Source organism: Ambystoma mexicanum, chromosome 3p (assembly GCF_040938575.1).
Source record: "Ambystoma mexicanum isolate Mex_15411 chromosome 3p, UKY_AmexF1_1, whole genome shotgun sequence".
Taxonomy (NCBI): Eukaryota; Metazoa; Chordata; class Amphibia; order Caudata; family Ambystomatidae; genus Ambystoma; species Ambystoma mexicanum.
Window position 1 is genome coordinate 1,138,518,581 of NC_090925.1, and position 26,123 is coordinate 1,138,544,703.

Consider the following 26,123-nt stretch of genomic DNA (forward strand, 5'->3'; position numbering starts at 1 on the left):
TTCTCCCCTCCATCTAAGCATGTACATTTTCTCCACAATCATGTCATTGGTGCTAGCTGCCCCACTGTGACATACATATGCTCAGTCTATGCACTGGCAGTATTTGATGAGTCTAGTTTAGGCAGGGTGCCCTCGCCAACTCTGTGCCTTCAAGTAAGAAACATGAATACTAGAGTTCTTTTTTAGGTGGGACTGTTTGTATATAAATTCTTACTGAGAGTACCAGTTCAGTCTGTGAGGGATAGTTTCAGTACTTCAAATATACTAGTCTCAGGAGGATAGCTCGGGGGCAACGTGTTCACCTTTGGAGCCAGACAACATGGAGCACCACAGGTTTGATCCCCAAGTCTGTGCTTAGAATCCTCTGGGTTATAAATATCATACCGTGGTTAGATGTGCTGCACATAGTCTATTGCTACCTGCACAACAACCCCAGTTCTAACCTGATAGAAGCTGCAGCACTCCAGTACTGCTTCCATTGGTCACGACTTCCTGTGGGGACTTTGCCGTGCTTTCCTCACACACCCACGCATGTGTTTGTGCTCTTTAACATGTTTGCGTTGCATATCTGTAAGTTGTTTGCTGTGGCGGATGCTGGACCATCAGCTATGTTGCAGGGTCAGGTGTTGACTAGATAAAATAGGCAGTGCTTGCTCCTGTCTCCACTTCCCCCTGGTCCATTTCATACTCGTAGGCTATCGGGGAGGGTGCTGGTGCCAGAGCAGATTGATCTGCTCACTGCAAGGCTGTCTTTTGGCGGATGCTTTCATTATTGTGCATGCCCCTCACATACAGATGAATGTATTTTGCATTGCATTTCTGGTGCTATCTCCCATACATCCCCATATATAAGTGCCTTACTCTTTTGTTCCATTTCCCCTGGCTAGCTTAGCCTGACAATGCTTCTTTCATGGGCCTCTTCTATGTGTCCGGGATCTTTAATACTAGTAGCATGTGTGGCATCCCAGCCAGAATCCAATGACCAGTCAACCCCCCAGAAGACTATATTTAGTATTGTTTGAGTACTTCATTTGAGAACTGTTACAGGCCAAATAATAAAGTGGGAAGGTATTAACTACAACAGAAAAGTGTTCGGATATCACAGTGGTTTACTATCTGAAATTGCACGCTAACTCAAAGTTCTCGGGCTCGCCAGCCTCAGATGACTTCAGAATTTCTCTAACTGGAAAACGAATGCAGTGCACAATAAGAGCCTTAACCCAAAACAGTCTCTCCCATCTCCCAATGTCCAGTTCTCTGTTCTCCTCCTTGGAAATACTATAGTGTACAAAGAAAGTCTTTACACAAAACAGTCTGGAACTGTGGGGAAAATTAAAGGCAAATGAAGACTTCTTGAAGTGATTTGAAGTGAGGTGCTGAAAAGTTGCACTGCTTTCTCAAGTGTGACACATAGGATTCAACTGCTTTGAGAAATATCGCACCAGCCAAGTGATTAGGTGCCGCCTTTTGTAAAGGATAGCACCTAACACAAGACATGGAAGCTGTCTCATTGTAAAACTAGGGGCGCTAAAAGAATGCATTGTTTCTGAGTAACAGTATCAAAAGTCACTTACTTCATTGAGAGACAGCACTGAAAACATGAGAACTGTACTTGCTGTACTAACTGATATAAGTAACAGTTACATATTATCTCGGAATGTTGGTGAGAGACAGGGCAACATGTCAACAGATAATGTTGTATTCCCTCTAAATCGTGGAACTGCATTTTGAAAATTAAAAATGGCACATGCTACAGAAATCGTCATTTGAAGTTTCCCTGCTGTATCTGATAAACTAAGCCAAAGTGTGATGTTCCTTTGAGAATATGTATACAAAAATAGTGACTTTTTGTTTTTGGTTTCAACTTAATTTTTATTTGATTTATTTATTGTGCACTGGTTTTAAGAAAATAAAGCCTTTCACAATATATACAAAAAACATGCATCGAAAAACATAGCAAACTGATTTAAACATAACGTCCTTATCAGAATATTCTTTTTAAAAATAGTAAAATAATAAATACAAAGATAGAAATTAATTTGAAATCTTAGTCATTTCAAATCTTAAGTCGACAGCAAATACTACAATTAATTTACTGTCATTTTCTCACCCATTACTAAATATGGTTATATATCTGAAAAAAGGTGTACCAAAGTACAAGGGCGGACAGCACTCCAGGAGCAGCGGTGCAGATAAATATCCAAACTGGCAGAGAAACAAACAAAATGTGCACAACAGCAAGGTTTCCTTTATTCTATGTGCTGTGGAAAACGAGTATAGCAGACGACGCGTTTCACAGTAACAAACCGCTTGTTCACATTGAAGGGTCAAACACAGAAAAAGGACTGATAAATGTATCTTCATCTCTATGGTTGCACAGCAAGAGTGTCGGCGTACTGGCCATGAATGAATACTAGTATACCAACACCACTGACGTGTTGCAATGGCATATATGTACAAACAAGAAAGGGCAGAAATAAATACAATGGTATCTTTCAAATACGATTATGTGGGTGAGACGTAGCACATGGAGATACACAACACAAATAAAATTAAATCTAAGGTCCATTTGTATAAATGTGTTTCCACACATTGCTGCACGTGTGATAAAAAAAGATGCATTTTTGTATATGTAGAGAATTTATAACATATCACCACGTCGCATGCAATTTAAGTTTCGGTAGAATTTCCTTGATTCTGTGCCATTTAAATGCTTTCCAAGAGTCCAAACACGACCCGCGAAAAACGAAAGCAGCACAAAAGAATAGTTAATGCTCTAACGTAGGAATGTCTAGTGACATGCGCCTAAGGCAAAGAAATGGTCACGCGGGGCAGTAGTGGAAACATATCTAGCCTAGATGTTCTACAGATTACAAAATCTCTCATGTTACTTCATAGTGCGGTCTGCCTTTTTTGCAGATATAAAAACCCAATAAAATCAAACAGAACCAAAGCATAATACTTATGCATTAGCCCAAGTGGGCTACATGACAGCTCTAATGCAATACTGAAATCCAAAAAATGATGGAGAAATGTGTGCAAATGCGCCAGAATGTAAAGCGTCTAGTGCTATAGCAGACAGATGTGCATTAGATATGGGTTCAGCACTGTGTGCAGTTATCTTTCTTTCAACAGTTGTAAGAGCCTCTTTGAGGTTCACACTTGCAATATCACGGCTATGTGCAAAAAACGCAATAAAGTGCAAAAAGTTCCAATATTCAGCGGATTGCTGCATATTTTGCATATGTGCAAAAAGCAACCATAAAGTGCATAGTGCATAGAAATAAAGTGACTAGTGCAAAGATTACAATATTGAAAGAAGAAATAATAAAAATTAACCGCATACCGAAAATACAAACCTACATCACAGACTGCTAAAAACATCAATTTGAAATACAATGCCAATTGCACAACAGAAAAGCATGTTAATATGATGTCTGATGGTAAAACACATAGAAAAGGGCCAAATTAGCCCTGATTTAAAACAGGTCCTGAACGACTCAAATGGTAATGTCATGCCAATGCAAAGGGTACCAAGGTGAAGCTAAAAGGCTAGCCCAAAAAACTCAACCATACAATGCATAATAAAGACTCATAAATTGTGCTAAAAAAAACCCTTCAGTGGAACAGACCTAATATTTACAACAATAACAACAACAGTTATATATCTAATCACATTAATTATTGAACTTTCTTTTCCATAAGTCTCTTCCAAAATCATAGGTTAATAAAGTTCTTTTCTCATGTACATAGTCAGCAAAATAATATTCTGTTAAAGATTGCAAGGGAGGACAGTCGATAAGAAATGTTCTAGAGTCTCTTTTTTCCCTTATCGAGACATTGACAATAATTGGATTCTTTATGGAATTTTGAATCTTGCACCCCTAACTTCAAGGGTAGGAAATAGATTTAGTTGCAGCTGCATAAACATTTTGGAAAGTGTTTTGTTAGAAAACTTAATTTGGTAAAGTATTAAAACGTTTCTCTTCCATGTGTATACACGTATATCATTTATATTTGGAAACTGCTACCCTAGTATCCACCCAATCCTGCATTCTCATGTTCTTATTTTATTATTAGTAGTAGCGTTTGGCTTATCTAAGTAAACCTTTCGCAAAACACCTTTTGTAATAAATAAACATACAATTCATCAAAGGATTTCAACAATCGTGAATAAGAAGAATCGGATACTAAAAACCTTAAATACTTTATAATAAAGGTTTCTCATTATAGAGGATAAGGTGTAGAGTTTATTCAACTCCACATTGGTATTTAATACTAAATTGTTATGAAACTCTTTCAATTGTGTTAATAGCTCTAAGCTAGATTGTAACCAATTATTTAACACAATAGTTTTTTCTTTCAGCCATTTCTTTTAGATCAATGAATAAATAATTCATGTGAGGGTCTAAAATCTTCCTATACAGACCGTTTTTCTAGCGTATTAGGCCCATTAAAGGCTATCACCTCTGCAAGTGCCTCCCTCTGGAATGGCCTCTCTGCCCCTCTGAAACTTGAGCCGGACCACCAGAAGTTTCCAGAAGCAGCTCAAAACATTCCTCTTCTCTTCTGCTTTCTATCTTTCTCCCTTGGGTTGCTTGGCTTCCCTCAGAGTCCCACTGGGTACCAGGCTCTTTCTTGATCAGTCGCCCCTGCACTGCCGCCACGCCTGCCATGCACTTAGGGGCTGTTACTGTAACCCTACAGTCCCTTGTTCTCTTTGCACCACCCAGAGCCTGGCTGCACTTACTCAGAGCATTGCTGCCCTGTAACCCCCCCCACCTTTCCCAGTGCACTTTTTGTTCTCGCACTTGCACTATCTGAATGACACAAGGCCTAGTAAGATTGATTGTCTTGTCCTCGCTCTGTCTTCCCTCCCTTGTCTTTTCATGCATAGAAACACTTGTGTACAGGCGCTTTATGAATGACTAATCATATCATATATCATAAAGAAGGAAGCCCCAATTCATAGTGAATAACTGATACTGGAACACAATTTGGTAAACCCAAGGTTTTTCTCCATAGTCTCACTTCAATATTTTGCAGTTCTTGTTTTATGATTATAGGAAATAGTTCCGCTCCATATCATAGACATTGGATGATCTTAGTTTTATAATGCTTTATCAAAGGCAATAAGGAGAAACACCCATGCTTGTTCATCTTTATCATTTGAGCTACACAAGCCATAGCAATTTGTCTAGCAGTATCTAAGATTTTAGAATTCTTAATTTTTCCATTTATTATAAAATCTAGATATTTCCAGTTATCAACTATTTCCATACGTTCACCCTTTTTATTTTCTAACATGTTTATCTTTTTTTTTAAGTGGTTAAAGGTCATTTCCATATCATACGTTTTCCTGTATAGCTCCAGAGCATTTAGTCCTCGGTGGAGCCACATAGGTGTTAAATCTCACAGAATGAGATCTGCATATACCAAATGTTGTATAGAAGTGGTAGATAATCAGAGAGGATATGTATTACTTTCTTCCAGCGTACAAGCCAAGTCTAAAATGTATAAATTAAACAAACCTGGGGCCAAGACACCCCTTGTCTTAGACCTCTAAATGTATAAATAGGTTCTGACATATATTCTTTATTAAGTCTAATTTCTACTTGTGTGTTCGAGTGCATATGTCTGAGTATACTAATAAGGTAGTCTGGACAACCCCATTTACACAGTTTTGCACAAAGCTTGTCTCGGTTAACCTTGTCAAGCAAGCACCATTGTGAGGTTTATAACAATTGTGAGGTTTATAGGTTGGCAATTTAAATATGCCAAATTTTGTAACAAATTCAAAACTAAGACATTTAAAATGTTACCAGTTATTTTCCTAAATTCCAACGGTTTATCATTTATTCCTAATTGTGTAGACCATTCCTTAAAATATTTTTAAATGAATGTTGAGAAGATTTTGCTCGAAATATCAAAAAGGACAACAGGGTGATCATTCTTAGGATCTGCTCTATTGTCCTTTTTTGTATATTGGCACAATATGTGAACCTTTCTCGGAAACTGGAATAGATTGTTCTTTCGTCAAAATGTGGTACTGTGGGGAAATTTTATAAATGTATTTGGGAAACTATGATAATTATGTACCGGTTTCCATGCATAATATTTGAAACATGGGATACGTTATGGCAAATGTATCATTTATTAATGGTTATCTCACATAGATAAGATCTGCTTTTTTATCTTATTGGCCTATTTGGGAATAACTATTACTGTCCCTTCCTTCAGCCTTCTGGGCACTGTTCTTGCTATCACCACCTTCCATCCCTTCAGGCACTGCTGGTACTGTTATCCTTCCTCAACACTTCGGGCACTGTTGATACTATCCCAGCTTCCCTCCTCTTTTTTCGTGGTTCCCTCTTTGGCTCCCCCCTCCCGCGCCATACCAACACCCCCAGTTCTCTTGGTTCATCAGTTTGGTCTTCTGGGTCTATGCTCCCGCTTTCAGAGGGCAGTGGATTAGCCTCCTGGATCTCCCCTCAGACTCCTAGACTCTGCTCGAACACAAAGTACTCCTTCTCTCTTTAGCCTGCTCATCTGTCTACACTCTCTGATCTCCAGTTCCTACTTCTAATATCCTCACCGACAGACTGGGGCTGTGTTCTGTTTTTAATTCTGTGGTCCATCCTTCAAGCTTTTTTGGTGAAAGGGATCTTGGGTGCGTTAGCTGAGATAGGAACTGGCTGGTGGGCTCCACCCCATGGAATGGCTCCCAGTTTTCATGTGGGAGTTAGAATTGGCTTGTCAATCCCCTTGGGAAGTCCTCTCTCTGCCTGCCACCTTGGCCCTACTGTCCTGCATCTCTGGGGTAATGATACTCAGATATGACTCCTCAGACAGATGGTTTAGAGTTTGGGTGGTGAGATTCACCCCTGTGGATAGCTGTAATTTCTGATGTGGGAGTTTGAGGTGGCCAGTGCCCCATCTTCGGTGTTCCTCTCTGGTTGTCATGCCCCAACCCTGTTCCCAATGTAGATTCCCTTAGCCTGTCTATTCCTATATGTATGGGAGGAGTTGGAGGCATTTTATAATGGCTGGCTGGCTGGCCCCTACCTAATTCAGGTCTCCCTTTTCCCTCTGTAGATTTAGATGGGATTCCATGACTCTTGCCAGGAACAATAGCTACCAAGTCCCCATCTTCACTGGAAGGGAAAGCACTGTGCTTTGGTGTTTGGGAGAGCCTGATTTCCCCTCATCTCATCTGCCCTCTTCTCCCTATTTAGTAGAACTACTTCCCTTAAAGGGATGTCATCCTTGGCTGTTGCCATGTGACTGTCCCGAACCATGAAACTGGGATCAAGTGAGAGCAACCACATACCATCCCTGGGGACATAATCTGCTATCTTGGGGAGGTATTCGGCCCCTTGTTCACCCTACTGGTGATCCCCAGAGAGAGGCAGATGATTTTTCACATAAGTCACTCATCAGTCCCATCTTGTCAATGTTTTATTTAATAAATATTTAGAGTTGATTTATAAGGCGCCCTCTGTGAGCAGTCACTTCACAGCACCACAGGTGGAGATGGAGATGGGGAGGTGGAGGAACTGGTCTTCAGACTTGTCACATTCAGACCAGATACATTCACAGGGAGAGGAAACAGGAAAAGTGCAAGGGCACATTCAGTAACTGACAGTAAAACAATATGTATCCAAGAGTGTGTAGGTGAGAGATTGGGTTCCATAAATTGCCTCTTGCTCTTTGTTCAATCCCTCCAAACCTGACTGGGGTCATGCTAGCATTGAGAAGTCAGGGCTAGGAGTATCTGCCTGATGTGCTTTGGTTAACCCAGGCAAGTTTAACAAAGACTCTTGTTCTGCACCAAGACATATGGTGAGGTTGTGATAACCCTTTGTGGTGGTGTTGCAGGTTGGTGGCTGCCTGGAGGAGAGAAGAGCTAAGGGGTAGGATGGCGTCAGGGGGTTGGGTGATGTGGGGGGGGGTCTACAGACCCATACGCCTTTGTAATTAGTTTTTATTTTCTTTTATGTGGTCTTTGCTGAAGTTACTAGAAAGCGCAAATATATCGGCGAAATATCAGGCTGACTTGATATCATGTTGCTGCATGATTGACTTGAAGATGCTTCCAGCATTACATAGCTTTGACCTTTGTTTTTTTCTTTTTATGTTAGCATAAGGTCCTGGGTGAATAGAGTTAAACCTGTTGCTAAGCTAATCCTACAAATCTGTTTTTTAAAGAATACTACTGGAATTTACAGATCAAGTTCGAACAATATTTAAGGTTTTGCTTGCTTCCTTCATTAAACTGATGTTGATCCCATTTCATAGCATTGTGTATGTTTTTCTATATCATGATAATGTTTGCATCAATACATTCAAAATTAAGAAAAACAATGTTCATTCAAATGCATCTTAAAGTTTATGGCTTAAAGTTTATGGGGATCTTGAAAACACATTTGATTTCTTTCCTTATTTAGCTCGGAAAGCCTTGCAAGATGTTGGTATATTCTTCTCTCTGGATCTGTGCTTATGAAGGACTCCATGTTTTTACCTCCGCGCAGGTGTGTATGGGATAATTGAACGTTGCAGTTCTCATTTCACAATTTTGTTCATTTTTACTTTACATGTTCATTTTTTTTCAGAGTGCATTCAATATTTAGAACCATTTAAAACAATGACAAATGTTTTCTACGTGTTTCTTTATTTCGTCCTATGGCAAAAAGAAAAAAATGTCAAATGCTTTGACAACTTATGTATTTCAGCCATTTTCTTCACACCCAATTCAGTGTTTGCGATCATTTTGGAGTGCTATTTGTACCATTTAGTTTACCAATCAAACAGTTAAAAACATCTCAATAGCCAGTTTAGGAATGTGTAATACAGGATATCTTTTTTTTCAAAATTAGCTTTATTATCATTTTCCTGTTATAACTACTTAAGTATTTTTATTGCTGGACATCAAAAATAGGTCTTATATCTTTTAATACAAAAATATTTAATAAAAAACTACTTGCAGAGGAATGAATACAGGGTTCGAAGTTGACACCCAGACGGCAGGAGCTCCCGCTGCGGAACCAGAACCGAGTTTGGCACGCACTCACTGCAAATCTTACTTCCACATGAGATGCATACTTTTTAACTTTTTGCCCATTATGTATCGTCCATTATATTTAAATGTGTTGCAATACTTCTTTATCTGTATTCTCAAACACTCAGTTAATGTCATATGTGCATGTGTGTATGGTGCCAGATGGTCTGGGGAGCCAAAGTAGCTCCTGGTAACTCTTGTTTTTAAACTTAGGGTAGTGGAAGGAGCAAAATAGCTCCCAGCAATTTCAGACTGTGGAATACATTCGATAATATTTACAATATCAAATTACTCTTAAAAATGGTGATCCTTAAGCCCAGTATACATCTTATTTTTTATGCTCATCGATTCTCTGCTGCATGCTCGTTCCTCCTTCCAGCCTCCTCATGGTGCTGTATCGCATTCTTCCTTCCTTCTGAGTTGTTTTCTCATCCGCCTTCTTCCCAGTATTTCTTTCCACTTCCTTCTTGGCTCTTCCTCTAACTTAATGATGCTCCCTCACAGCTCCTACGTGCCACAGCCTCCCTGCTAGCTCTCATTCACCACCTCCTGAATTCTTTTTGCTACCTCCTTTCTCAGTTCTTCCTGCTTCAGCTGATCACCTCCTCAGCTCTTCCACCTTTCCAAGTTCAAGCCTCTTGTCTGTTTTTTGCCACTCAAGTCCCTTGTCTTCAGCTGCCTCTGAAACTCCAACTCCTCAAACAGCCACACTATCCCTTGGAGCTTTCTGAGTTCTATTGGCCCTTGCCCCTTCATATGTGTTTGCATCTGATATTCAATATAGTTTCTGGCTTGTGATCGGTTAATAGCATATTGTTTAAATTAAGTAAGTTGGGTCTTTTGTACTTGTGTGTGTGTGGGTCTGCCATAGTGTGCAGACTGAGTCTATAAAAGGCTCTGCCCATATTTTAAAATGGACGAGACTTGCACGTTTGGATGGGCGAACGGTCCTCATACAGCCTGTTGGGAGTCCCAGCTTGCAGTCATCGAGCTTTGGAGTTTCTGAGCTACTGCCCTTTTCCCAGCTGCTATCTCACAGTGGGATTAAATTGAATTGTACTATGGCAGGAGTCATATTCTTCTGCTCTTGGGCAGCCGCTGTCAGGCTTTTTATCCAACTGTTGATAAAGGGTGATGCAAAAAGTGCCATTTTAACATATTATTTCAAATTGTTTTAGGGAGGTTCATTGGTTGACTCTGGCTCTTTCACTACAATCTGATGCTCACAGTATTTCGTGCTAACTTTGTACCCTCCAGTTTAAACGTGTATCTGCCACCACTGTATATCCATCTGTTCTTGGTTATCCATAAGTGTGTTTGCACTTACTCTATCCATCTAATTCTCAATTTAACCATGTGTCTTATTCGTAGGTAATGCAGTGACTTTGAACAGTGTCTGCGTTGTTGAATTCTTTATAAAGTTGAATGGCAGTCCTCATGCCTACTTCTTCCCCTTATAAGAATCTGCCAGGGCGTTCCCATACTCATGTACGCCCGCCCCATATCTTTACCTAGTATTTTGAATTACTATTGTGCCCCTTTTGCTGTCAGATGTTTATATCGCTCGATTCCCACCCAGCCCCAACTTTATTCTTCTACGGTCTTCCTATTTCGATGGAAAGCACAACACCCACCAATGTCTTGCCTCTAATAATGTATACAAACTAGACTAAAAATCATTATCCAGAGCTGCAAATATATCGGTGTAGATTTCATACCGTAATTCTTTGCAAAGCACCCAAAATCCTTTCCTCTTATTGCCTTCTAACTTGAGACCATGGACATACCTTCGCTCAGTTTTATGTGACGCCCTATAGTTTCTAGCAAAAAAAGCTTTCAGGACAAGTTCTGAAACGACAAAACATCACGTAGCCTTCACGCGCTTTGAGCCCCGAGGATGAACCGAATATTTTTCTGGTATCCCTTCTTACCCGAAAACATCCAGCAGAGATCATGTCTAATTTATATAACTGCGCAGCTATTCTAGGAGTGGGAAGCCTACAACGTATATTTTTTTTAGCCGTTTTGTTGTAATAAAGATGTGCACTGATTCGTGTCGCTAAACCTCCGCATCTTATTTTATCTGCGCACTCCTTTACTTGTATTTTTAATGCCTGAGTCACGGAGTTTAATCGCCGCAGAGCATTAGCCCTACATCTGCACCGTCTCCGTGACAGCTCTTTGGAAGCATTGTATCTGCCGGTGCGCTCACCTTGACCCCTGCGCTCTGAGATTTGATGTGTGTTGGCACATTTTCTCTACTGGACTCTTGGGGCCTGAGGGAGGCAAATGTAAATGCGCTCATTTCAACCACCCGATGATGCATCCCTAATTACAACCTACCCTTTCTGTCGTGTATAGCTTCGTTAAGTCTCATGGTGAGCGGCTGAAATGGGAATAAAAGCATACGCGCAAAATAAAGCCACGCGTGTATTTTCTTGTCCGTGTTCGTATTTTCTTGGAATCGCTATAGGTTAATATTTAAAGACGGAAAGAGTCGGTTTGATTTTATTGCCCTCTTCAGCACCTGAATCTGGTTTATTTGTTAAATGATGTCTTCGGAGAAATACAGGCTGCTGGATGACCTTAGTGGCTGATGTGGGTAGTCCTGACTTTGTTCCTTGGGATTTCTGGCAGCTGAGTGGTGGCGTGAGGACTCTTTTGGGCTCCCTGTACCGAAACAAAATCAGTTAAAAACGAGCCTCCTGCATGGCTTTTCCATATTTCGTTTCCGGTGCTCTCCATTTTCATTGATTTGTATGGCAGAGAGTTGGGGCCGAACATATCTTGCGTTCCTGCCGCTCCCTTCGTCTCTGCCATACAAATGCTCCAGCATTTGCGTGGGCATGGATTTTCATGCCAGCGTTAAATAATATGGATTCCTTATGGAGTCCCCCGGCCTTTTGCAACAACAAAAACCAGACACTCCACATGAATCCATCCATTGTAAACGCTGCTTGCCATAGGTACATGCAGAGGTGTTGCTAGGCCTGGAAAATATCCGGGGCTACACTAATGTTGGGATTGTCTGGACTCTGGGCTAGCTAGCCTTTTGGTTATAGACTCTGAGATTCTATCTAGGGCTACAACCAAAAGACTAGGGGCTATAGCCCCCTAACCCCCTCCCCTGCCCCCCCCCTAAGCAACGCCTCTGGGTGCATGTCAGGCAGCATTTACTTAATGAGCATGTCAGAGTGCAAAAGGGCGACGTACAAGTGTGCATGTCGCCTTTTTTACATTTCACTTTTGCACTCCGCTGTGCAAATGAGGAACATTTGGTGCAGGGACCTGTCTGCGCTTAAGTGTAAACCTAACTGGTCCCGCCGTCAAATGATGCTGTCTACCAGTATGAGCCCCTTTGTGTCTGGTGCCTGAATGCTATGTGTTCTAGCCCCTTTGATGTAGAGGGAACCTAACCTTATCATTCAGCAACTGCTTTTACAGCTCAAGGTGGGGGGCCGACTATATAGAAAAGAACGCTGGTTGGCATACCTGAGGAGCGCACAAGCAGGATGCAGATGCTATTAGACTCTTGGAGAAACTGGAGATGGAGGCAGTTAGCCGTCTCCTCCCACAATCACAACACTTCTATAGTACAGGGAGGTAGCATGGGAAAAGGGACTGGTGTTTCCTTGAAGTAAACATATATCGCACTCGGGGATAAGGGACGGTCCCCTGCTGAAAAAGCCTAGCAGTGAACGTTGTTTGCCTTAAGAATACATAGCATAAACCGCTGCACTGGAGCACGAATGCTCTGTCCCCCACTTCTGCTGCTTTTCAAATTCGTGTCACAAGTAGAATAGTTGAGAACGCTCAAAGCCCTAACAGAGCACTAGTATCTGTAACGGGCATTTTAGAATCCGTCTCAGTTGGGCCAAATAGAACATCAAACAATGCAGCAAGCCTGAATGATGAGAAAACTGAGCTTCTCCTTGTCGGTTCTCCAAATAACCTGTTGAAACTCAGCCCTAATTACAATAGTAACATCATCAATGGTAACACTATTCCCATCGTCAAAAGTGTGAAAACCCTTGGCTTTTATCTTGACACCAACACCAACCTTTCCAAACAAATTAACATGACAACATCAGCCACTGCCTACACTGGCAAGCTGATCAGGGCCTGTAGACCTTCTTGTACTCCAAAATAACGCGCTACGAGCAGCATTAAACATCCCCAGGCGAGAGCACATCTCTACTTCCAGAAAATCGTGCAAATGGCTCTCTATACAACAAAAAATCGACCTAAAAACCATCTGTCTTACTTACAAAGCATTAAACCATCTAGCCCCTCCTTATCTCACTAACAAATTCACCTTGAAATCTGCTACCAGAATTACTAGATCCTCTAATACCTTATGCCTAACAGTGCCCAGATTCACCTTAAAAAGAACTGGAGGATCTAGCTTTACGGTCCTTGCCTCCCAACTGTGGAACAACCTACCTCTTAACATTAAATCTATCGAGTCCTTTCAGTCTTTTAGGAAACAGGTTATTAATTGGCTATTGGATATAAATTAGCATCTGGATAAATAATTAGGATATACCTGCCTCTCTCCCCGATGTCTGACGAGAGTGCCTATACTTGTGCTCTTTACCTGCAAACTGGATAAATGTATAACTGCAAACTGTATATAATGTACTGTATATAATGTACTATTGTAACCGTGTCCATAAGCGCCCTTTTACCTCCGGGTCCGGAGCGCTATATAAATAAATAAAACAAACGAAACAAAAATAAAGACCTATGGAGTGCCACAAACCTCAGCACATGCAACACTCTAACAAGTCCTAGCATAGTTAACTAACCTTAAAGCTCTATCTGGGCTCATCCTCATGTATCTGGTTCAGTATGAACGAATTATGTACTGTTGCAAACCCGCTATTTTCTTCCAATTTTATGGTTAGCCTGAAAGCCTCATAACTCTATTTATGGTGGGGTCAGTACATGATTCCATTGTGGACCAGGGAAATGACTGTGGTGTACCAAATCTCCTATCTGGAAGATGATGTTAATTATTGGGACATCACACATGCAATACTTCAGCATATGCCATATGACCCAGATACCACCACACATTTTGAGCTCAACAATTTAGGCCCAGTGAGAACAATCGACAGTTGTCCCCCAATTCGAATGGATTGTGTCCTCCCACATATTTCTCATCTTATGATAATTATCTCTCCAGCTTTAGCTGCTTCGGAATTCTTTTTCAACGAGGGCGCTGTGTGCAGTGTCGTCGAGCCGATTCCCTCGAGGGCCTCCGATCGGCGTCATCATCAGTATAAGTAGCGCACGCAGCGCCTGTTGGCTTCAGTTCTGTTTTTCCGAGCTAACACTTCGATAGAATTACGGCACGCTACAGTGAAAGATTTTCTTTAGAAAATATCTTCTTCCTCGACTCCATCAACGCCCAAGTCGGGTTTCAAAAAGGGCTAGGATTGCGGGTAGATTTTCGATCACCGACCCCACCGCCGCGTATGTCTGTGCTGTCTGGGATCCGGGCACCGTACCGCCGACTTTGGCTCCTGTAAGGCGATCACAGAGAAGGCTCTCAGGTAGACTGGCCGTAGGGAGGTTATTGTTGAACTCACCTTTGAAGAGGGAGAAAAAGACAGATGAGTCGAGGGCATAAAATCAAAATGGTCCCGATCGAGAAGTTGATTGCGCCATTGTTCTTCTAAGAAGGCCAAGAAGAGGCGTCATAGGTCACCTTTGACCTCCAGTGATTCCTTTATGGAGGTAATCCGGTGTTTTACGAAATCAGATTCCCCTGCTCAATTGGACCCTTTTCCTAGTGAGATGATACGAATCTTCGAGAATACAGCCTGGACCCCCTTGAATGAGAAGCAGAAGGGCCATGCCCCATTCGCTCCACATAAGGACGACAAGGGGAATTCGAAGACTAAATCTTCGAATCCGAGCTTAAAGCTGGCATTACATTGAGAAAGTCGTTGACACCGAAATAGGTCAACCCTGACTAAACCAGCACCGATTTCGAAGCTGACTTAGACTACTTCGACATTGTCGAAGCCATTAACAGTCCAAAACAAGTTTTACAAGCCTTTACCTAAAAAATACTATTTTAAGTGTCAGCTATATATGAGGAAGATCAACCCTCTGATGACAATACATCACCTTTTTGGTCTACAGTTTGGCACCCCTAATGTGCCAAAGGAACTAATATCTGACGAGTCCAGGTTAAGAGATTTATACGATAATCTCCAGTCAGGTAGTGATTTGGATACCTCGCCAGAGTTTGGCAAGCTGTACCCCTCTGAGCATGCTGACTCGTCAAACAGAAAGCTTATGGGAAAGGTTATTGAATTTATGGGATGGAGTAGGCCTACTCCATCTTTTGAACAAGATGATATGACTGACATCGTGGAACAGGGTCCACAGAAGGACGCAATTTTACCTTTCCACATGGCGCTACAGAAAACAGTCTCTGCAAATTGGGAGACCCCAGAAACTGCAGCTGCAGTAAATAAAAACTTCGCAAGGAAGTACAGACCATCCAGCAGTGCCCCAGAATATCTCACCAAGCATCCCACAGCAGAAAGCTTAGTGGTTCAGGCGGCTATGTCCACCAGGCAGTCAGTTTACCCATCCATCCCTCCTGACAGGGATAAGAGAGTGGATACCTGGGTGCAAAAAGTTTTCACTGCAGCAAGTATGGCTTTGAAATACACTAATGTGACTTGCACATTATCTAGATTTAAGTTTACACTGTGCGACTGTGTTGCTATGGCGGCTGAAAACATCCCGGAAGGAGAAGAAAGAGACGGCTCCCTGGCAATCATTAAGGATGGTAAGGAGGCTATGGGTGAATGTCTCCAGTCAGGTTTGAATACTGCTGACAGCATCAGCAGATCCATGGCGGCTAGCACAGTGTTACGCAGATTTGCGTAGTTGAAGTGGGGGTTTGCATCAGATGTGCAGGCAAGACTACTCAACTTGCCATTTGACGGCTTGAGGTTGTTTGGCAGCAAGGCGGATGAGAGCTTGGAGAAGCTGCAGACCTCAAAGCTGGCGGCTAAGTACCTTAGCGCCGCTATTAGACTGCCTCGGCAACCCTATTCGGGCTCATATTCCAGGAGTGGTAAGTCCTTTCGATTCTACTCTTCAATTGGAAGAGGATAAGCCGGTCAAAGAGATCGGAGAAGATTCCCTCGTGGACGAGGGAGAGAGGTGCCAAGTCAGCTCAAGCAGCAGCAACTTTACCTTCAGCCACTGCTTCAGCCACCTCTAAACCACTCTGAGGCCTTGACCCACAAGACCCCTGTGGGAGGCAGACTTTCTCAGTATCTGAACGAACGGCGGGGCATTACTTCAGATGCTAGGGCACTGGAAACTGTAGCCCAGGGTTACTGCCTTCCTTTTCAAAAAAGGCCTTAGGATCATCCACCGGGGAGCAACTCTGTCAAAATTCTGGTTCCGCTCCTTGTGCAGGAAATCTTGATCCTGCTAGAGAAAGGTGCAATAGAACATGTACATGTAGCGGAGAGGAACAAGGGTTGGTACTCCTTGTATTTTCTAATTCCCAAAAAGGACGGAGGATTGAGACCCATCTTAGACTTAAGAAACTTGAACAAGTTCCTCATGAAGGACAAGTTCAAGATGGTTACCCTTTCTCAGATCCATCAGGCTCTCCAACTCCAAGACTGGTTGGTATCATTGGACCGTAGTGCTTACTTTCATGTGCCAATCCATCTCAAGCACAGAAAGAGCCTTAGGTTCATAGTTGGTGGTTCTCATTTTCATTTTCAAGTTCTGCCATTCGGGCTGACCTCCGCCCTGAGGATCTTCACAAAGTTGATGGCGGTGGTGGCAGCGAGTCTCAGGAGAAGGGGGATTCACGTCTACCCCTACCAGGACGATAGGCTGATCAGGGCTCGCTCACCAGAGCAAGCCCAGGAACATCTCGGCATTACCTGCCACTCGCTTCACAGACTGGGCTTCTTCCTCAATTACAAGAATTCCCACATGATGCCATCCCAAAGACTCCAATTTATTGGAGCAGTCCTGGATACTTCCTCAGGAAAAACCTCGCCACCCGAGGTGGGAGCTCAGCACATTCTGCAGATGGTTACCAAATTACAGGTTGCTCTGTTTTATGGCATCCTGCATTTTCATGGTGCTAGAGGCTTGCCTGAGAATGATATCCCTTCAATGGGCTCTCGGGACTCAGTGGTCCCAGTTCTCAGGCAAAATGTCAGACCACCTTAAAGTTCCGTGCAGAGTTGCTCAGGACCTTCTATGGTGGGCTTGCAATTACACCATTCTCAAGGGAGAACCATGGCCGGAGATAACGGTAGTGACGGACGCCTCACTCAGGGGGTTGTGAGCCCACACCAACGATCTGACAATCGGCGGCCGTTGGTCTCCATCGGAGTCCAAACTACATATCAACCTTTTGGAGCTGAGGGTGATCAGACTAGCGCTGAAAGCCTTCCTGCCTTCTGTACGGGGAAAGAATGTCCTGATAATGACGGACAACACAGCCTTCTACTACCTCAACAAGAGAAAAGGTGTAGGGTCACTACCACTGTGCAGAGAGGCAATGCAGCTCTGTTTCTGGGCAATACAAAAAGGAATCTCTGTCTGCAGTTCACCTAGCCGGAGAGCAGAACACAGCGGCAGACGCTCTGGGCAGGTTGAGCACACACTGTCAAGAGTGGGAAGTAGCTCAGCAAGTCCTTCAAGAGATCTTTGCCCTTTTCGGGAACCACTCAAGTGGAATGCAAACAGTACTGCTCCAGGGAATTTCCCCCAAGAGGAGCTCTAAGAGATGCATTTGTGGTGGACTGGGATTTTCCACTCCTGTATGAGTTTCCTCCTGTCCCCGTCATTCCTCATGTGATCAGGAGGTTGAGAAAGTTTGGGAAATCCATGATACTAATTGCTCCGGATTGGCCCAGGAGGACGTGGTACCTGGACCTTCTGGACATGTGCATCTGCCCTCCAATACGTCTTCCACAAAGAGAGGATTTCCTCTCGCAAGAGGAAGGTCAGGTTCTCCATCCAGAGGTGAAGACGCTCAGCCTTCACGCATGGTTTCTGAGAGGCTAAAATAAAAGGATTTGGAACTCACGGATGACGTCATGGAGATTTTGCTTACAGCCATAAGGCCAGCAACTAAATCTTTGTACAGTTGCCGTTGGAACAAGTTCATCAACTGGTTCAGTGATAAGAATGTGGATCCATTTCTATGTGACACACCTATGGTGCTTTCCTTTCTGTTACATTCAACAAATCTGGGGCTCCAGATTGGAACAATTAAGGGTTACCTAGTGGCGCTTTCCATTATCAAGCGCTCATCAGAGGAGGATTCATATTTTTTTAAATGTATTTTATAAACTTTATTGTGCTTGACGTAACAGAGGAGCGAGCAATAAACAATAACTCGCAATAACAGCAGTGGCATGAATAGTTGGTAAGCATTATCGATAATCTGGTAAAGAGGATGTAGGATCAATAACCAAACAATACACATATATGACACAAAATTCAGGGCCATTACTCAGGGGGACGCATTGAAGGGGAAGAGGGCGCAGTTGTCACCTTCGTGATCATCTGAAATAGAGGATGTATAGGATCGAAACGGGGACCGGATGTTTCTGGGCCTAGACGTTGGAGGCTGCTGAATCGCCCAAGCTTCCTCTGTGTCGGAGGCCCAGGTCACGGCGCCCAACCACTGTGACTGTGTGGGTACTCGGGGGCAGAGCCAACATAGCAGAATACAGCATGCTGCTATTAGCATATGTTGCCCTGCCAATTTAGGGGAATCTCGGCCAAGGTCGGGGAAGTCATGAAAGAGACATTTCAGTGGGGATGGGGTGATCTCGTGGTCTAGAACAGCTGAGAGCGTGGAGCAAATCTCAGCCCAAAATTGGGTAAGGTGGGGGCAGGACCAGATCATGTGAATATAAGTAGCATCTCCAGATCTACACCTGGGGCACCTGGGGGGGGGGGTGATCTGGTGACATGCAGTGCAGTCTAATTGGGGTGTAGTGGAATCTGTGTAAGATCTTAAATTGAATGAGTTTGAAACGGGAATTAAATGGTACATTGTGGGTGTGAGCACACATACGCTTCCAGCATTGGTCAGTTATGTCGACCCCCAGATCTGCTGCCCAAGAGTGTTTAAGCTTATCAAATGACGGAGAGGTTCTGAACTGTAGCAAGGTGTATCGCCTGGAGACCTTCCCTCTAGTGGTTATAGCGTTCATGATTTCGTCTAAAATAGGATCGTCGGGGGGGGGGGGGGCATACTGGGGAAACTCATAATTTATTTTAAGGAATCGGCGGAGGTCTGAGTATTGAAGCCAAATGGGTGATCTTCGCCAGAGGGCCTCTGGTAAGTCCGGCCATTCTAAAAAGCTACCCTGATTGAAGACATCCCAAAGGGTCTTGAATCCCGCCTCTGCCCAGTGGCGTACCTCAGTCAGGGGGATGTAGGGGGCTCCTGGGAGGAAGTTCTAAAGGGTCAGACAGCTGTGAAAGGGGCGAATGCCACCGGACAGCGTCCATATTTTGGTTAAAGCAAAGCACGTGGTGCCTACCAGGTCCAGAGGGCTACAACTAAGGGTAGGAGGAGAAAGGACTAAGGTACGAATATCCCATCCTTCAACCGCCTGACGCTCTAGTCTTATGTGTGGGGGCGGGGGAGATTTGAGATGGTGAACCAGTATGATGCAAATTGTGCTTGGGCAACCAGCCAGTATTTTTCGAAGTTGGGAGCTGCGAAGCCGCCGCATATCCATGGGAGCAGCCAGTGTGTTAAGTTTAAGACGGACTGCACCGGAATGCCACAAGATTGTGTTGAGCGTGCCGTTTAGAGAATGGAAAAATTCCCTTCCGGGCCACAGGGGGAGATTAAGGAACTGATCAAGAAGTTGGGGAGCAGAACCATTTTCAAGATACCAACCACCCGGTAGGGAGAGTGGAAGTTTGGCCCAGCCCAGACATTTCTTGGTGAGCGTGATTAGGTAACTCCGGTAGTTGGAGTCATACACCTTGTCAGGATGGCGAGCAACCACCACACCGAGGTAGGTGAGTTCCAATTGTGACCACGTGAATCCCATGAGGTCGGGAGGAGGCGGGGGTAATGTCAGTGAGTGGAAAGAGTAGATTTCGAACAATTAACTTGAGGCCCAATATCAACCCAAAGTGATTGAAGTCCTCTAGAATCGGGGCGAGGTTGCGTTCTGGTGAACAAATGAAAAGTAAAGAGTTGTCTGCGTCCGGTGTGCCTAGCAATCACAGGCCTCGCTGCGAATGCGCTTGCAATATCCTATCCGCCAAGGGTTCAATAGCTATGGCAAAAAGCAGAGGAGAGAAGGGGCAGCCCTGTCTCATGCCTCGGGCTATGTAGAAGGGGCAGAGCACCTGTCCTCAGTGCGGACCCGGGCCACTGGATTCGAATATAGGAGTTTGACCCAAGACAGAAAGCGAGGCCCAAAGTGGCATTTCTTGAGCACCTGCCAAAGGTAATTCCATGAGACTGAGTCAAATGCCTTCTGTATGTCAAGGGCTGCCAATACTGCCTGAGTGTTAGGATCAATTCGACTGACGATATTAAAGAGGCGGTGTAGGTTAAGGGATGTGGACCTGCCTGCGATAAATCCTGACTGGTCCGAGTGAATAATGTGGGACATGTAAGGAGTCAATCGTAGGGCCATAACCTTAGCGTAAATCTTAACATCGCAGTTGATGAGGGAAAGGGGCCGATATGAACGACTGTATATAAATGTATGATATTGCACAGCATTGTAACCTAAGATGAACAACCCTCTTGATGTCTATTGCGCCCTGCTACCCCTGGGTCTGGCGTGCATTACAAATAATAAAACAAACAAACCACATTGAGTGGAAGGTTTGCCCGGTTTGAGTAAGACCGTTATAATGGCTTCGCGAAGGGAGGTGTGGAGTGTGCCTGCCACGCAGGATTCTTCCCATAATACTAGAAGTTGGGGTACCAGACAGGATTTACATTGTTTATAGAATTCGATCGGGAAGCCGTCGGACCCAGGGGCTTTACCTGAAGCAAGGGAGTCAATAGCTGTAGATATTTCTTCAGCCGTAAAAGGTGTGTCTAGGCACATACGAGTTTCATCAGAAAGAACAGAGAGGGGCAGGCTGTAAAAGTACAAGTCAACCTCAGACCTAGGAACAGTGTCAGAATTTGTGTATAGGGATTCGTAGAATGATCGGAATTCTGCATTGATCTTCTGTGGGAGCAGGGCCAGAGAACCATCAGGCCTTTTTATAGCTGGGATATGTGCGGACCCCGTTTCCTGGCGGAGAAGTCTGGCAAACATGCGGCCAGGCCGTTCGCCCTCACCATACTGCCTAGCAAATCCGGCATATCAATAAACTGCCTTTCCCTTTCGGTGTGGGTGCGAAATGTGTCCACTTCAATACCAATATTGGAAAGGGCTTCTGAAGATTGGGACTGATCATATTGGGCCCCGAGGGAAGAGAGTGCTGCTTCGCTCTTCGATATGTCTCTACGAATAACCTTGAGGATCCCAGACTCTTTGGAAATAGCTATACCCCTAATGTAGGCCTTAAACTACTCCCACAAGGTGGCCTTTGTGCGGACCGACCCAGTGTTCAATGTAAAATAATCGTCGATGGCGGATTCCAAGTCCGCATTAAAGGCTACATCCGATAGCGAATGCAGAGTCAATTTCCATGAGCGAGTTTTGTTGTGGTCAGTATCCCAATTGAGGGAGATGGTAACTGGGGAGTGGTCTGAGTGTGTCCTGGGGAGGATTAACATGTGTGTAATGTTCCTAATGACTATGTCGGATGCAAGCCATCTGTCTATCCTGGAATGTGAGTCATGTACGGAGAAATAATAAGAATATATTCGGGAACTGGGTTGCACCAGTCTCCATGCGTCTGAGACCTCCAGCTGCGATGGGACCCTAAGATCACTTTAGCAGCCCTGGAGAGTTGCTGGAGTCTGGTACCCGACCTGTCCCAATCAACGTCCAGGATCGTATTGAAATCCCCACCCCAAAGTATAGGTACAAGGGGGAACCCGGCCAGTAGACTAGTGAGGGGTGAATAGAACTCGGGATCATCGATTTTGGGCCCGTAGACATTAAGGAGCACAATCTTTGTTTAGTCAGCCATAGAGTAGAACATATAGCCACAGGGGGTCAATGTGAGACACAATGAGCTGGAACTTAACGCTCTTATGGATCAGAACCATGACACCTCTGTTTTGAGTGGAGAAATCAGTGTAGTATCTTTGGGGGCCCCATATCTTTGCAAACCTCAAGCAGCCCTCGGATTGAGCATGTTTCTCCTGTAAAAAGAGGATTTTAACCGCATGTCGCTCTACATATAGTTGTATATTTTGAATCTTTCTTACTGAGTCCCCTCACATTCCAACAACCCAGGTTATGTTCAGTCATCGCAATATGCAAGACACAGGGGTATTACTAGGTGTTGCTCTGCTGTAGTATTCGGGGGAGCAGGTCCGGAGATCTGTAGGTGTGCCTATTAACAAGGTGCATCCTCCAAGGTATAAGCGTATATTCTTCCTCTACCGTGCATGTCAAGCATTATTTGTCATAACACCTCAACCCACCTGCCCCCACCCACAACCCTCTCCCAATCAGATGGGTGAAAACCCAACACCCATTCAACCAAACCGGAAACAGCAGCATCATTGCCTGGGGGCTTGTGCGCCGGTTGGGCAGCAACGCTTCCTAGCTGGGGACGTACTAAGGATCGATGTGGTACTGATGCAAGTAGGGATCAAGACTGGTGGTCCAAGCATGACTTTAGGATCAAATGATTAATGAACAAAAATACTCATTCAACATAGTAACTAGAACAAAGAGTTGTCTGCCAACAAGCGGACATGGGCGGACTGTCATGATGCCTACCTCCAAGGAGCCAGGTCCGACCCAGCGACCCCAGAGGCAGGCATCATTTCCCCCAGGGGAGTGCCAGCGGGCCCAAGCTGGGGCCCTTTGGACGCAGTCCTGGCCCCTTAGGCGCCAGGCTCATAAAGCTAGACATGTGTTCAAGTGTTTTAATGTGCACTTACCTGATGCAGACCATGCTGCCACATCCAGGCCCTCTTGAGGCCTGAATGGAACTACTTTACCTGTGGGACTACTTTCCACCCGGGTGTGGTCGGGGAAGGATACATACCTGATCGGAGGAAGGATACACACTTGGGACTTCTTCCAAAGCTATTTAAACCACACCCGATCAGCAACTCACGCTTCGCGTTGTTCTGCTCCTCGCAGCTGGACGCTCACCGTGTCAGCTCCTGCATCTGGACTTCAGCCACGCCTGTCAGCATCCTGGGTCACCTGCAAAGGGAGACAAGAGACCTTACCAGCTAAATCTGCACCACGGAGACATCACAGACGATCCTGAAAGGGAAGACATTATTTTTAAAAGCATTTCGTTACGATCGCTGCAGCGCTGCATTTCACTCACCTTTCCTGGGTTCCTCCATCTTCAGCAGCGATCATCCGGATACACAGCCACTTCCCAGAGCCTAGAGAAAAAGACAAGAATAAGAGGTGAGAGAAGGAAGGGAATAAGACTTACCTGTTGGGTCATTCCCATTTCATTTCGGGTCTTGCCGCTTCCAGGCATTTTCCGGACCCTGGCCCCTATGGGGAAAAAAGACAAAGACATTGAATGAGCGTATGCAAAGACAGTTCCCGAGCGCTCATCCAGAACTAACCTGCCATTTACTGGAACTGCACGTTTCACTTCGGGTCGGTGCCATATCTCCGGCATTCCGAACCCCGGCCCCTAAGGGGAAAAAAGACATAAGCATTAGCGCTTGCTGCAAAAAGACAATGAACATTATTATTAAGCTTGGACTTTTGAACTTGCAACAGAACTTTTACAGAGCCTTACCTGAATAGTCAAGCTTACCTGAACTCCCATCAATCCTCAATCCAGTGAAGTAACTGGGTTTCAACGCGCCCCTGCATCAGAAGCAGGATGGAGAGCTCATCCTTCCTGACCCTAAGGTGAGACTTCACGGGGAATCGTGGAAGGGTATCGTGGAGGGTTGGAAGAGAGTGGGAGGCTTGAGCATAACTCAGTCAGTAGGTAATACTCCCTTTTCACGCACAGGGGAATATTCCTGCGAGCCGGAGAAGCCAGAGTAGAGGGCCCTTCCTGTCCATCTTCAGAGTCCTGCGCTTCACCATTGAAGAAGCATCAGCACTCGAAGCCAGACCTGCGCCTCCCCGGGAATCAGGTGAGCGTTACACGGCCCGGATCGGGACGTGGGCTACGCAGCAATAAGCAAAGTATTATTGCACCTACTGGGACAGATATGTTCACCCGGGGAAATGCTCATCTATAAATTTGGAAGCCTCTTCTGGAATGGTAAAGAAAAAAACCTGATTCGAGTGTTCGATACACTGCTTGTCAGGGTACAGCATAGTGTATTTGACCCCCAGTTCTCGCAATCTCCTCTTGGCTGCCATGAAGGTCTTGCGTTCCTGTTGGACGGAGATCAAGAAATCAGGGCACAAGTGGACCCTGGCGGATCCCAGTAGGAGTTCACCCTTGGCTCTTGCTGCCCCGAGTAAATTGTCTCAATCACAGTAGTTCAAAACTCGCTCAATGATGGCGCGCTGGGGCGCGGCGGGTTTAGGTTTTGCTGTAAGAGTGCGATTGGCCCGCTCTATAGAAAATTGTGGAGATAGCTTAGGGGAGTCAAGTAGTTGGAGCAGGCTGTGCTCAATGTAGTCCTTCATTGAGCCTTCAATCCTGTCCTCAGGGAGTCCAATGATGCAGAGGTTGTTACGCCTCGATCGCGATTCAAGATCCTCATTTTTCTTGGCCACCTCCGAAACCTGTCTGGACAATGTGGCAACCTCAGAGCGAAGGGCAGGTATATCATCCTCTGCAGATCCCACCCTGGACTCGAACTCCGTAACCCGGCCATCAGGTTTTTCCATGTGGGCCTTGATTGAAGATATGGTCCAATTCATGTCATCAAGCTTAAAATGAAGAGTAGTAAACCCTTCCCGCATGAATTCAAACATCTTCTGAGACTCTGGGGGGTCTGGAGGTGTAGATGTAGTAGGCTCGGGTTCTAACTCTGGTTCAGTCGATTTAGTTGAGGCTTTCGTAAACATATTGATGGAACTTTGATTTTTGCCAGCTCCCTTGGTCATAGTCCCAGCAGGGGTCACTGTTAACAAGCAATCTGCACTGAGGTAGCTAGAGTGAACCTGCGGAGAGCCAGGAGGGACCTCTGGGATCAAAATGGAGAGCTGAATGTCAGAGGCTGGTCTCTGGGAGTGAGTCTGGACTTGAAGCCGTCGTACGCGTCAGCGCGGGCCCTTGACAGGAGTATGAGGGGTCCAACAGTCTCGGGCAAAGATCCTAAGAGAGGGACCAGACGGGGGGGCGTGGCCTGGAGCGCGGACTATGCAGTCGCCTCCTTGATGGCCTCCGTGGGAAGCCCGCTGCATCCCAGCTTATGAAGGTTCCCAGGCAGCGTTTTGGATCCCAACTCGATGAGGGGACGTGGGAGGGTCCGGAGCCCCGCCGCTGAGCTGCCGGAGCCCAGATTTACCGAGACAACGAAGATCGGACCGCCTGCATTTCGCGGCCCCTCCGCCGCGCAATCCAAGATGGCGGACGGGACCCAGCGACGACGGCCGAGACGCGGCCTCATCATCGGAGCTCTTCAGATGGACCCCTGAGCGCACCGGCGACCCGGCTGACTTCCCAGGCGGCGGGAGACGAGGTAGGAGCCTCGGGCCCCGGGCCCCCCCCCCCCCCCCCTTTTGCATCCGCCTCTGTCCCGGGAGAGGAAGACCTGCAGCCACCTCAAACACACCGGGGGCGCACCTCACCGCGCAGCGGCGGTCCCCCGGCTCTCGCCCTCCGCTACGCCCCGCCGTCACTCTGGAGGAGGGGGCTGGGACCGAAGAGTTCGGAGGCGAGCAACCCTGCACTGCCAGCACGACCACCAGGAATCCGGCGGGCGCCCGTGGCGATCTGGACCCGCGCCCTCCTTCATGAGAGCTAGGCCTGAACTAGCGGGCCCCGG

At 45.2% G+C, this 26,123-nt stretch overlaps 1 protein-coding gene and 1 long non-coding RNA gene across 7 annotated transcripts in view; one reads left to right on the forward strand and one right to left on the reverse strand.

The window, feature by feature from the left end:
- Nucleotides 1–26,123, forward strand: part of RAPGEF6 (Rap guanine nucleotide exchange factor 6) — a 1,719,096-nt gene that overhangs the window by 457,146 nt on the left and 1,235,827 nt on the right. For all 6 annotated transcript variants that reach the window (XM_069652531.1, XM_069652536.1, XM_069652533.1 and 3 more), the window contains exon 4: nt 8,448–8,531. In XM_069652531.1, coding sequence (XP_069508632.1) covers nt 8,448–8,531 — 84 coding nt within the window. The remainder of the gene's footprint in view (nt 1–8,447; nt 8,532–26,123) is intronic.
- LOC138581310 (uncharacterized) overlaps nt 1–26,123 on the reverse strand; it is a 519,684-nt gene that overhangs the window by 39,529 nt on the left and 454,032 nt on the right. The window lies entirely within an intron of this gene.